This window comes from Meleagris gallopavo, chromosome 2 (assembly GCF_000146605.3).
Source record: "Meleagris gallopavo isolate NT-WF06-2002-E0010 breed Aviagen turkey brand Nicholas breeding stock chromosome 2, Turkey_5.1, whole genome shotgun sequence".
Classification (NCBI taxonomy): Eukaryota; Metazoa; Chordata; class Aves; order Galliformes; family Phasianidae; genus Meleagris; species Meleagris gallopavo.
The window spans coordinates 9,830,083-9,843,631 of NC_015012.2; the positions used below are offsets into that span (position 1 = coordinate 9,830,083).

Sequence of the window (13,549 nt, forward strand, 5' to 3'; positions counted from 1 at the left end):
TACAGCTGAAAACAACCAGTATGCTTCAAACACTGCTGCGTCCTGGGCTTGCTGCCTACACGTACAGAAGCAGCAAGGTCAGCATCTCCCACCTCTGTCCAACCCAGCATAGGTAGAGAAACTGGGAAGGTAAAGGGAAGTCCAAGAGGGCAGTAATGCTCCAACAGGAAAATGTGGCTTAAACACAGACTCCACTTCCTTTCCCTTGGCCCAAAAAGTGGCATGAATTTATCGAGGTTAAAGAACAAACGAGCACTATGGCCCTCATTTGCTTTCTTCTTCTTGAGGGCAATTAAGATCACTGAAAGAACACATGTGCACGAGTGCAACCCACAGGTCAAACCTAGGTGAGTGGGAGGGAGAGACAAACAAATTCCAGAGTCCACAAAAACAGAAGTTTGCTCCATCTCCAGTTGAGAGCATTATATTATCTCAAAGGTATAATTACAGTGTATTAGCATTAATTACAAACGGTTTCTTACATTTGCCAGATTTTAATGAATGACTTACTTTTTGAGGCATCCAATTTTGTTCTCTTGTTCCCCAAGAGACTTGTTTCATGTGACCTAGCTCTATTAATCTTCACAAATTGGTTTCTGATAGTTCTAATGTATTTTATTTAAAAGCTGGAAGGCCAGTTTATCGATTAATCCTCTCTACAGAACAGTTTTGCTGCTGGAGTAAATGAGGGAAAAAACCCAAACCCTATTCTAATGGCACATGTTTTACAACACAAATATTTCCTTCTTTTTCTAACCTGTAATTGGAAAATAAACTATAACTGTTCAAAGTCATTTGTTCTGCCTTTCAAAAAAAATACTGCTTTCCATGCTACAATAAAAGTCAAAATGTAGACACATGTGAATGATTTCTGGAAAGCTGTTTGTCAAACTTTCATTTTCAGCAACTGAAAGCATTTTATTTCTAGTGTTTTGCGTCACTGCTTCTCTCCTACACCAATTCAATCCGGTTTCTGCACATTGTTAATGCACGAAACTCAGAAGCCAGGAAATTACTCCATCAGTCACTGAACAAAACACAAAAGCAAAAGATTCCACTTGCAAACTCTAGCTGTGGAGTAAAGCTGTGCTCAGACATTTTCTAAACTTGCCTGTGGCACTCCAACTGCATTACTGCAGTTTAATTCTGGAGGGTCTATGTAAGAGGTTAAGGTAATTTAAAACATAACTAATCTTCTCATACTGAATTTTGATAAAAAGGTAATCAAGAAAAGCATTTAAAATGTAGTCCTCCTAACTAATACAAGCTGTGATGGGCAACCTACATTAGCTTTTCTGGGCAGCTGCCAACAAGAGTTTGGAAAGAAAACCTATTCCAGTCCACACTAAGACACGATGCTGAGTTAAGCTCACATTCAGATATTCATACTACCTAACTCTTGAAACTTGGATTTCTATCTGTTTAATATGTAACCCTGATTATCTGATAGAGGTTTTCTACATTTTGCAGGGATTAAGAACAAAGAAAAGGACATTTAATTATAGTGATGACTTTTTTTTTTTTATTTTTCCATAAAACATTAAGCTTTGTTGTGGTCATTGACTGAGTCCTATGTGCAGGAATTTGGAACATACTGAATTTGTCAGCTGAAATTATGCAAAGTGGGAGGCTTCACCATATATAACCATATAATTGTACTGTCATCAGCAAGCAGAAGGAATCTTATAGAAGATGGTCTACTGTGAAAACTATGAATAACTGTGTACTTTTCATGCATATTAATTACAGCTATGGGGTATCAGTGCTGGGCTTAACAGCCACATAAGCACATTGATCAACTGAGAGAACTAGAACTGTTCAGACTGGAGAAAAGAAGCCTCATGGAATCTGCAGGATTCATCACTGCAGCCTTCCAGTACATAAAAGGGTCTTCAAAAAGACTGGGAGAGTCTTTATCAGGGCAAGCAGAGATAGGACAAGGGGGAACAGTTTAAAAGAGAGCAGGCTTATATTAGACATTAAGGAGAAATTCTTTACTACAAGGGTGGTGAGGCTCTGGCACAGGCTGCCCAATGAAACTGTGGATACCCCATTCTGGAAGCATTCAAGGCCAGGTTGGATGGAGCTCTGGCTCCACCTAAAGACAAGCACAAAATAAATTTGCTGCCACCAATGATGAGGAGTAGCACTGATGTGGCCTCATCTTGAATACTGCAAAGCTGGTAAAAGAGTTGGAATGCATCTGCTGTGAAGAGTGGCTGAGGTCACTGTGTCCCTTGGCCTCCTTTTCTCCAACCTCATTGCTCTCCACAGCTTCCTGAGGAGGGAAAGTGCAGAAGGAGATGATCTCTTCTCCCTGGTATCCAGTGATAGGAAGCATGGGGATGGTTTAAAGTTGTGTCAAAAGGAGTTCAGACAGGACATTAGGAAAAACTTCTTAATTGTCAAGGTAGTCAACATTGGAACAAGCCTCCTAGAGAGGTGGTTTATGCCCAATACCTGTCAGTATTCAAGAAGCATTCGGATATTGCCCTCAATAATATGCTTTAACTTTTGGTTAGCCCTGAAGTGGTACTTTGTAAGTACCTTCCAACTGGAATTAAATTATTCTATTCTGAAGTACTGCTACCTGCAGGTTGAGAGAGGTGAGGTCACACTTGGAGTAAGCACATTGTATTCTGGGCTCCCTGATATGAAAAGCTACTTGAGAAAGTCCAACATAGGGCCATCAACATGCTTCAGTCCCTTCAGTATCTCTTCTATGAGATGTTGAGAGAGCTAGGGCTGCGCAGCCTGAAGAAGAGGGCGTATGGGAAGATCTTAGCAATGTACATAAACACATGAAGGGGGAATACAAAGAAGATGGAGCTGGGCTCTTGGCAGAGGTACCCAGTGCCAGAACAAGAAGCAGTGAGCACACACTGAAACTGTGAGACCTACACTGTATCCAGATGTGGAGTCCTCAGAGACATGGACCTACTGGAGCACGGTCAGAGGAGGGCCACAATAATAATCCAAGAAACAGAACATCTCCCTGTAAGGACAGGCTGAGAGAGCTGGGGCTGTTCAGCTTGGAGAAGAGAAGGCTCCAGGGAGACCTGAGAGCAGTGGCCTTCCAATATGTAAAGGAAGCAATAAGAAAGAAGGGGACAGACTCTTTAGCAGGGTCTGTTGTTTAAAGGACACGGAGAAATGGTTTCAAACTAAAAGGAGGGAGATTCAGATTGAATACGAGGAAAAACAGTTCTTTATATGATGAGTAGTGAGGTACTGGAACAGGTTGCCCAGAGAGGTGGCAGAATCCCTGTCCTTGGAGACACTCAAGGTCAGGCTGGACAAAACTATGTGCAACATGATCTAGCTGTAGGTGTCACTGTTCACTGCAAGCAAGTTGGACTAGGTGACCCTTAAAAGGGCCCTTCCAACTCAATCAATTCTATGATTCTATCAGTGGAAAAGCCTCACTGAACAGGCGAGCTACAGAAAGACGCCTCCTAGAAAAAACAGAAAGCAGCGAAAAGGCACTGTGCTTCTCAGAAGTACTAATAAAATGGAAATAAAAGAGGACAACAGTCTGATTATGTAATATTAATTAGAAGGTAGCACTAGTAGAATGTTCTTGTTTCTGAGGCTCAGGAGTACCACACTAGATGAGACTGGAAGGTATGTCTTATTCTGTGTATCACTGAAAGAAAATAACAGCATCTAATGAGATTCTTTCTTTCCACTGACAGCACTATTTTAAGTGCATAGTTAAATGCGTAGCTCAGTTGTGTTACTCCTGCTCCTGGCATGTTTTTCCCTCATGATATTAAAGACTAAATTGCAGTGTAGTTTTTAGATTAGTCTAGTTTAGATAGCAGGTAAGTCTTTACTTCAAAGTGGCTACCCTAAAAAAAAATTACAGGCCAAGTTACTCAATTTTCAACCGTGACTGCTTTTTAAATGCAGAACTGCAGATAAGAACACATCCGACTCTGTTCTTGTTGACTTGTAAAGATTTTTCTAAGCCTGTGCTAAATTTTACTGCCATACTGAACAAAAAACCCCTCATCTCAGAATCAAAATGTCATCTAATAAAAATGGTTGAAAATTCACAGAAATTTTAGATGTTTTTGAAATACATTAGTAACTCTGAACATCAATGATCTTCTCATATTACTAACATGACAGTGCAGAAGAATACTAGATACACATGAAAAAAATCCAGGAGTATATCAAAAACATCAGTGTTTCAGCTTATTAAAAGGCTACAGAAATTAATGAATTAAAGTAGGTGAACACAGTAACAGTTCTCTAACTGGAAATCTACCCTGTTTCTCATAAATGAGTTAATCATTACATTTTCTTGCAGTTTAGGTCTTATCATAACGAATCTGAAGTGAATTACAACTAGTCATGTAGACTTGCTTCCTGTTTGTATATTAATATTAGAGCGTCAATAAAGAGTACTCAGTAGCAAACCCATTTTCTATGAAATAGCAGCTTTATCCATCTTGAAAGCAAAGTTAAGATGAACAAGTAGAATCAAACCTTTTTCTAGTACTTGATCTAGCACCTGGAAATTCTGCCTGTGGCAGGGAGGCTGGAACTTGATGATCCTTGAGGTCCCTTCCAACCCAAACTATTCTATGATTCTACGTCCAATATTCATACAAAGAAATGACCTCATATCACCATTAATGACTTCAAAACAGGAAGAATCTAGAAGGTAAAACAGGTCACACTGAAAATTGCAGTGTATTGGAAATAAGGTAACCATTACTTCACTGAACTACTTCATATGGTAAGAATTCCTACACTGCAATCCTGAGGAAGGTGACATCGAAATACAAGGTTGCTCTGGATATATTCCCCGGATATATCATTTTCAACAGCTGGTAAAACATACACTGCAACAGCTCTGGAGAGGAGGAGGAAAGGGATGGCAGAAAATCAGTAATGTCTCCTCAAAAAGTCAGCATTCAGGTGGAAGCCACCAGTGACAGCAGACAGAGATGATGCATGGTAAGCTGTGCATCTCTTTTGGCTAAAGCTGTGAGGAGAATGCATCTCTCAACTTTCAGTCTATAATACAGCAAAACTTCTCCAAATAAAAATCTGTACTGTTGCAGTCATGGTTCTAGTTTTTTTTGCTTGTTTGTTTGGAGTATGAGCGACAGCAAAGACAGAAACCTGTGAGCACGTACACTTTCTTCATCATCATGTCATATAAATCACATGAGTGCCATCATTTAGGATGGAATGAAGTACTGCTTATTATCAATGACCAGCAGACAGTCCTATGAGAAAATAAATATCTGAGCATTTGCTGTGACTTGATGGCATATTTTACCAGTATACTGATCAGAGAAGCCTGGGTGAAGTTGCCTGTCTTCTCTTATGCTGAACTGTTGACATCAGACATGCCGAGTTGCAAATTTCAAACTACTGACAGCAATTTACTACTACTGTAGACTGAAAGTATTTTGAATTGCAATGGGAAGCATGAAGGGCAGCAGAAAGCCAGCAGAACTCCCACCAGTGTATAAGGAACAAATCCTGATTCACAAAAATAAAGCCATGTCATCAATAGCAGGTATTTCTAGTGAAAGACAGTTGGTTATCATTGGTTATCTTCAGAGATATATCATTCGTTTATATCTACTAAATGCTGAAGTAAATGAATATTGCACAGATTCAACTTCATCAAATAAATATCAGTTGGTGATTAATAAAATTTCAAAATTTCCAAGCAACTTAATTACCTTTGTTTTGCTTCTTCATGCGGATGTTTGTGCATTTAAATTTCACTGTAATGTCATGATAAACTAAAGGAGGGAAAAAAAAAAAACAAACCACAAAGGCATTACAACTAAGTTCCGTGATGCAATTTTACCTTCCTCTTCATATTTAGATTTTCTTAATAACTCAGCTTTTAACTTAAAATTGCTCCATTAGGCCTTGGTGTTCTTGGATTTTTCTATACAGAAATTTGCCATCTCCGTCTTCCTGCTTCAAAAGAAACCCCAAACTGATTTCTTCTGGTGGCTGCTATACATATCTGACTCAGTGACTCAGCCTCTGCACACTGAATTCTTACAGTGCAGACAAGATGGCTCACATTAAGCAGAACAGAAAGCATGGGGAAAACACCACTAGTTTTTAAATCAAATCCCTAATTTATTAATGTGAAATATTAATGGTCAGGAGACAGACTATTTTTATAATATTATAATATATAATATTTATAATTGCAGGATAGCTGCAATTGCATATTTGTAAGACAAAGCTGTATTATACTGAACATTTATCTACGTAAATAACATGGTTAAAGATGTTCCCTGTAAGGTACCATCTTTCAATTTTTTTTTCCAAAAGATAACAGAGTATTTGGTGTAGTGGTATCACACCTGATATCAGACAGACTTGTATGCTATTAAACCAAATTCACAAAAAGCTACCATGGAGCACACCAAGGAGTTCTCTAGCCCTTCTGGGACTTTTCTGTATACATGGATTGAGTGAACAGGGAATCATCTTTGTATGGCCAAAAGGAAAAAGCTCAGTGGAGTCCGCTACAGAGAAAAGATGTCCAGCCAGAGCTGACATCCTCATAGCAGAGAACAGCTCTTGCTATTACTGCCACATGTTTTTAAAACGCCTGAAATACTATGCATTAAGCATTCAAACAGAACTGAAAAATAGGAGAACAGAAGGAAGATAAATCTCTCTACAATATTTTAGCAACATCTGCTTATATTATCAAATCTTAACAGAACTCTTCTTCATGGACCATCCTACAACTGTTGATACAAACCTGAGTGAAATAGAAGAGCCAAATGCATATTCACTGCAGTTAATATCAGTTTATTTTGTACAGGGATCACTAGACTGTGAACTACTGTCTAGCTAAAACAATCTGGGGCTAGTATTTCATAAAGCATGCTGAAGAAACTAAGTGATACACACAAAAAATACAATGAATTAAACCTTTTTTTAAAAGTAAAAATTAAATTATTGTAAAATTAAAGGTTTTAGTTATCTTTTTACACTTTGCAACTAGTTTCAATCAGCTTTTAACAGTGTATTCATTGCTTGTTGAAAGCTGAAGAGTCAAAAAGGATAGTACTTACTTGTGTGGTTCTGATACAGCTCTATAAAATGCAAGCTGCGTATTGCTTTGTTCTTTGCCTAGAAAAAAAAAGTTTTTCTGTGAATTTTTATGCCAAGCATTGGAAATTTACCATTGTTTAGTTATCTTGGTAGAAAAAAAAAAAAAGCAAGAAACAAAACTTAAGAAAGCTGGTCTGACAGATCTAATCCACTTACTTTACGGAAATGAAAATATTCAAGTTAATAAATGTACCCTCCTAATAGACTGAACATTTCAGAAGACTTCACAGGGTACTAACAACTTAACTGTGCATTTTAGCATTGCTATCTTGGTAAGTTTTGTTGACCACTGAAACAGAAACTAGATTAAGGTAGATGGATAAATAAATACTCGAAGCCTAAAAAAGCCTCCTTAAGGCCATTAGACACATGGAAGAGAAAGTCCTACACACCACTCTATAAGCAGACTGTATGCACACATGGTTTTATGTATTTTTGTAGACTAAAAATATACCAATAATTAAAAATAGATATAACATCTTATATTTTGGTATGAAATATTTATACTTGCTTTTAATCAACATACTTTCCGTAAAGCAGTCATCCTGTCACCTGCTTTCCCCAGTGCAAAACCTGAAAGACAAAAAATATTTCATTACTGAGAAATGCATAAAGCAGTGTCTTGAGAAAGAAGAGGGGGAAAAAAACAGTGAATTTCACAACCAAGACTAATACGTGTTATTTCCAATCCATTACATAGATCATATTCAGAAAAAGCCCCAGAGAAAACCACATTTAGAAAGTAAAAAACTTTGGAGTTATGAATATCTAATGATTTGACGTCAATTGCTTGTTGTTAAACAAAGATAAATAAGGCTTATTTCTTTTATTTGCTCTATACATGTTTCAAACTGATGGTTGCTTCATCTAATAAAATCTGTCTTCTATTTAAAAGGAAGTAAATGAAGGAAGAAATAAGGAAGCTGACAGATGTATGAACTACATCTGTAGTTCATCTGTACATCTGTACAAATGACACCTTGAAAGCCCTTGAAACAGAGGAGACTGGGTTTATATCAGCAAAATAGAAAACACTAAAAGCAGGTTTTATAAACAGAAGTGTATTTGCAAAATATATATTCCAATAGAACAGAGAAAGAAAGTGGGGCATCAACTGAGCTCATGGAATGAATAGGAGGATGTGACACCGTTTTTTATGAACTCTTAAATCCAGTGCTGTCAAGACAGATTGAGTTAAAAATATTTACTTTTCTTAAGCTTTTTCTGGTCTTTTGATGATTCTGTTGTATCATGGTGCCTCATACAAAAAGAAAACCAATGCAGTTGGACTCGTTGGCCAATATCGACTCACTAACTTCTTGCAGATATTACAGGAGAAATGGACTGGAAGAGATCTAAGAAAGCACCACAACTATTGTGTGTTGCAAGCAATAGAGAACATCACCACAAGTCTGGAAATTGATAGTGTAAGAAGCAGAAAGTCAAGGACAGCACTTGCTGTTAGTTAACACTTGATAGTTTTCCCTATGCACACTCTATATACCCAGGAGCTCTCCATCACTTTTTAACTCCTGCAGAAGAAACTGCAAGCAAACTGTGCTATCCTTTTATGCACACACACAGCTCATTAATAACATATTAACAATGAAGTCACACACAACATTAGAAAGCTCCAGAAGTGAGATCACTTGGTCAAGCTCAATTCAATCATTCTTCACTTGAGATTAAAGTGTGCTTTCAAGGACATGACAATGTTTCAAGAAAAAACATTTCAAAGAAAAGATAAGCAGAGCTTTTCAGAGTGACTGTGTTCTGCTGGAGACACACCTTGCTCTGTGTATACATTCCTTTCTTCCCCTCTAAATTGTAGCTAAAATTCACCTTGAGGAGTCCATTTAGATTTGAATATTTCAAATAGATGAAGTTCTGAAGAACTGTACTCAACTGGAAATAAAGCTGTCTTAATAAAGCTCCTACATACATCTCATCAGAGATATCTACCAAACTCATCATAAAAAGAGACTATTTACATCCAACAGTTGGAAGTTCTGCACATATACTGGAAATAGAATTTTCTTTAGTACAGCCATATAACAATGCAAATGTAATTTCCTATACTCTGTCACCATCCCATATTCCTGTCTCTGTTATTTGGATTATTTACTTTATGGCTATTCACTTTTTTCTTTTAAGCAGAGTCTTCTTTTAATTCTGCACAGACTTCTTATCTGCAAGTTTATTTGACGTCTAATAGGAATTTTAATGTACATTGGTTTGTATTTACATAAAGAAGTCTATCTCCTCAGGAAAAAAACTTAGCACATTCAAGGATCCTTCTTAAATAAAACATAGCCTGGGGGGAAAAAATTACATGAAAAATCAGTTGAAGATGTATGCCATTTCCTAAATAACGCGACTGGAAACTCACTGTAGTACAGAGTGGTTTTGCAGCTCTTTTAAGGATCCCTTTACAATTAAGCAGTATTACAATTAAATGGTTCTAGCACAGATTTAAAAGCAGTCCTGACAATTTATCCCATAGGCTTGGACTCTGACCCTTCTCAAAAGCTGGCTACTAAAACAAAGCATTTCTCGGAAGATGAAAAATGCTTGATAGTTTCTGTAACTGACAAAAAGAATCAGAAAACCTGTAAGAAACAGCACACCTGGAAAGTGTGTGAGCATTTGCTAGCCTTTAGAGATTTTAAAAAAGCAGCAAGTTCAAATACCACATATTACAGAACATCTTTTTTTTGCTTTACCAGTATATAATATTGTTAAGTATTATTTATCCAGAAGCAACCCATATATAAAGGCTTTGCTGTGTGACTGTGCTGAAGTACTAATATCTGCTTATCAGCCTTGCCTGGCCTCATGTAACTGAGCACATGAAAGGTAAGTGCACATAGCATATGCAGTATGAATCATAGAAGTGGCACATAAACAAGAACATAGGAGGTCAGCACTATTATTGGGCAGGCGTATCACTGGCACAAGAAATGCATATATTACAAACATCAATGTAACAACTCCTAAGGCTCAAACGACATCCAATAAATGATGTTCTAAGAACTAAAAGGTCAAGTCTACCCATGTCTTGAATTTCATCTGTCTACTATGAAAACACATTGGATCCTATCCATCCAACAGACATATCAGCAGGACCCAGAAGGCACATAAATGTTCTGGCAAATTTCAGTTTTGTTTTCTTTTCCCCCTTTTGTTCTGTTTGCTGTTTTTGTTGTTTTGTTTTACAATTATATCTCCTCCTTTATAAAATCTGTAATCATAACACAAACTACTTCCTCATCAGCAGGGATCACTGACTGAGCTAAACCAGTGGGGAATTTTTCCAGCAAATCTACTCTGCATACAGTCCCTTAAGAAGCTGCAGTAGAGTGGAATTCTTGTTATCCTTATTTTGTAAAGCCCAACTCTGATCAGCAAAAAGCCTCTTCTGGCCAAGATTGTTAAGCACTTTACTTGAAGAAGGAATTGCAATTACCTACTTTAGAACATATTCTTAACTTCTGAGGAGAGGAACATGGCACAACGTGCCAGTTCTCAGTCATATGTCTTTGATCTAATTGATCTTACTAATGTATGAAGTAGTACCATAATATTAGATGGGATCCTCTTGGTATGATTACTTCTACAGATAGCTTGGCAAGTGCTACTGTTCAGCATAATTGTGCTTAATTACTCCTGTTACAAGGAGAACAAAACTGAATGGAATCCCTCTGATCAGTATTCTTTCTCCAGCCTCTTCTAAGAAAGAAAAGAGCTCTGTTCATAGCTTGTATTATTAGATCTTTCATAATATCACATTTCTTTTGATTTGTCCCATTTCCTTTATGTCATAAAGAGCATTTCTATGGTTGGACTTTAAATTGCTTGCTGAAAAGACCTTTATAAAAATTGTAATGGAGAAATCCTATAAATGGGTCAAACAGCAGATCACTAAGGTGACTACAGGAATAGACTCAAGTAGCCACAAGTGTTCTTTTTCCTTAGAAGTACAAACACAAAATCTGTCAGAAAGTGTGGTTTGCTGCCTTTTTTTAAGGATTAACTTCAATAAAGAGAGCTTCCTGAGGAGTCTGAAGGAAATTCATGGTCTTCTGACTTAACAGATTAATGACAAACTTCTGAATCAAGACAGTCCACCTTATCTGAGAGTACCAGTAAGTCAGTCCCTACTTTGTAACTAAAAGCAGTAATACTTACAAAGAAGTATCCTCATGTCTAAGGAGGAAATAATAAACAAAATAAATTGAAAAAAGCGTAATTTTTTTTCAGGCATACAATGTTTCCTCACCTCTTCAAAAGCTCCGTTACGAGCAATGATTAATTTGGAATCTTTCAGATACAGCAAACACACGTACCTGCAGCCCCTTTACCATTTCCAATAGCCACTAAAGCACGTATTGATTTTTTTCTGCCTTCCTTCGCCTTCATACAAAACACATTTTTCACCTGAAGAAAGAAACACAAAGCATCTTATTACAGCACAACCCAACTGTATTTTATATCTTTTTTATTTTTAAAGAGATTCTGTTTACTAGAGAGGAATTAGAAGTTTGCAGCGAAGTATTTCAATATACACCACCTTTGCCAGTGAGCATCAACTGCAGCAGGACACTGGCTTGAAGACATTCAATAGCAGCTGCTAAAAATCTGTACTCAGATACATAAGAAGTTATTTCACTACTTCTGTCGTGTTTAGCTATACAACAGATAACAGTTCAACATTACACTAACTATATTTTATATGCAGCAAAAGCCAACTCCTCCTCACTCAATGAGGCCCAGGCAAACCAAAAGGTTGGACAGCCATGGTCTAACATCTTATCAGAGATCCTCTGTCCACTTAGCACCATTCTGAGGTATGCATGCACTGAACATTTTTATTTCTTGCTTCTTCGTATGTCTATATACATATGTTTGTGTGTGTACATATCTATAATCTAGAAAATCTTGTTTTCTACTTTTCTGAAGCCCCAGTATGGTTTTTCCATGTTATAATAAGAGCTAAGTTAAATATTCATTGTTAGTGTAGAAATTAAGCAGCACTTCCCACTTTTCCCATATACAACCAAAGTAGCTTACTGAATTGTATTTCCTTATTTGAAAGGAAATTATTACAATATGACTTCAACAGTCTTACTGAAATTCACAATAAGACAAAATCCACTGACAACACAGGGTACAGATTAGAACTAAGTACTTCTGAAAAATTCCACTCATCCTTTTATTAAAGATGTTGCTAAATTCAATGTGCGTGCTTTGTGGAGTGCTTCAAAGAATAATCAGCTTTACTAATTGCTTACTCCAAGCTTTTATTCCTTCTGCAATCTCACTGCTCACAAGAGCAAGCTAAAACACAAGCACTCTACAATGAAAGTACCTGTGGAAATAGGTTATTTAAAGAAAATGCAAAAGAATGATGAAAGGAAGAGACTGAAGCAGAGCACTGCTCTCTCCAGGAGCACTGAAAGAATGCTATTTTGACAGTGGAAGACAAAAGTTTGTGCAGAGCAATCTAGATACATACTTTACATAATGAAAGGTTGACATACATATTGCCAAGAATAACTTATGTGATGTTTGTAGAAGTCAACTCAAAATTATTCTTTATCCTACCCAGAAGGTGGCAGGAAAGACACACGCAATGAGCTTCTCCAGTATCTTCTTAAAACTGCACTCGTCAGCTGTTTCTGAACAGCTTTGAAGGAAAATGTGTTCAGTCACCCATCACAATCAGTGCTATTGCATCTCTCTTGAAATGCTGTAAAGGTTTTTCGAGATTGATAATGTGCCCAGGCAGCCATGGCTGCTGGAACAACTGTGTCCTTAGATTCTCCCTGCACAGCCCTCTGCCTCCTTACATCAAAGTGATCAGTGCTCTGCTGGAGTGCGTTCAGAAGTGCTTCCCTTCCATTTTGCAGTTAAAGCAATTCAACTGAAAGCATATCATTAAGCAGCACTGGAATTAATTAATACACAATGTAACAGCTTGCCACTTTTAAAACAGCATGACCTCCGAAATTGTGACTGAAACTAAGACGCAATTACCCTTATTTGCCAGACTGCAATTCAAGCTAGATTTAAAGTCAATTTTTTCAATTCCAAAACACACATGCTCAACCTTAATCACAGTGTCTCAAATTGACTGTCTCCATTTCCATTATTCAGTGCCAACAATGCAGATTAAGCCTGCTTTCAAGCGCAGAGATACTGCTCTTCCATCTGAAATGCAGAACGAAACCACTTCAAACATTCCCTAAGAGAAGGAATAGCAAGCAAAGTTTCAAAGGTGGAGTTAGAAGCCTGGAAGGATGCTGCAGTCTTTCCACCATTATTCCAAGCACTTAACAGCTTGTTGTAATGTGCTAGAAACAGGAAAAAAGCCCAGTACTTCGTGAAAAAGAAAAAATACAATACATGACTGACCGTCCACGGGAACCCCCCT

At 37.4% G+C, this 13,549-nt stretch overlaps 1 protein-coding gene across 1 annotated transcript in view; it reads right to left on the reverse strand.

Annotated features, from left to right (window-relative positions):
* Positions 1–13,549, reverse strand: part of MRPS5 (mitochondrial ribosomal protein S5) — a 30,904-nt gene that overhangs the window by 1,993 nt on the left and 15,362 nt on the right. The window contains exons 5-8 of the mRNA XM_010706616.1: positions 11,463–11,553; positions 7,643–7,689; positions 7,077–7,134; positions 5,709–5,771 (exon numbers count right to left, since the gene is read on the reverse strand). Of these exons, the coding sequence (XP_010704918.1) occupies positions 5,709–5,771; positions 7,077–7,134; positions 7,643–7,689; positions 11,463–11,553 (259 nt within the window). The remainder of the gene's footprint in view (positions 1–5,708; positions 5,772–7,076; positions 7,135–7,642; positions 7,690–11,462; positions 11,554–13,549) is intronic.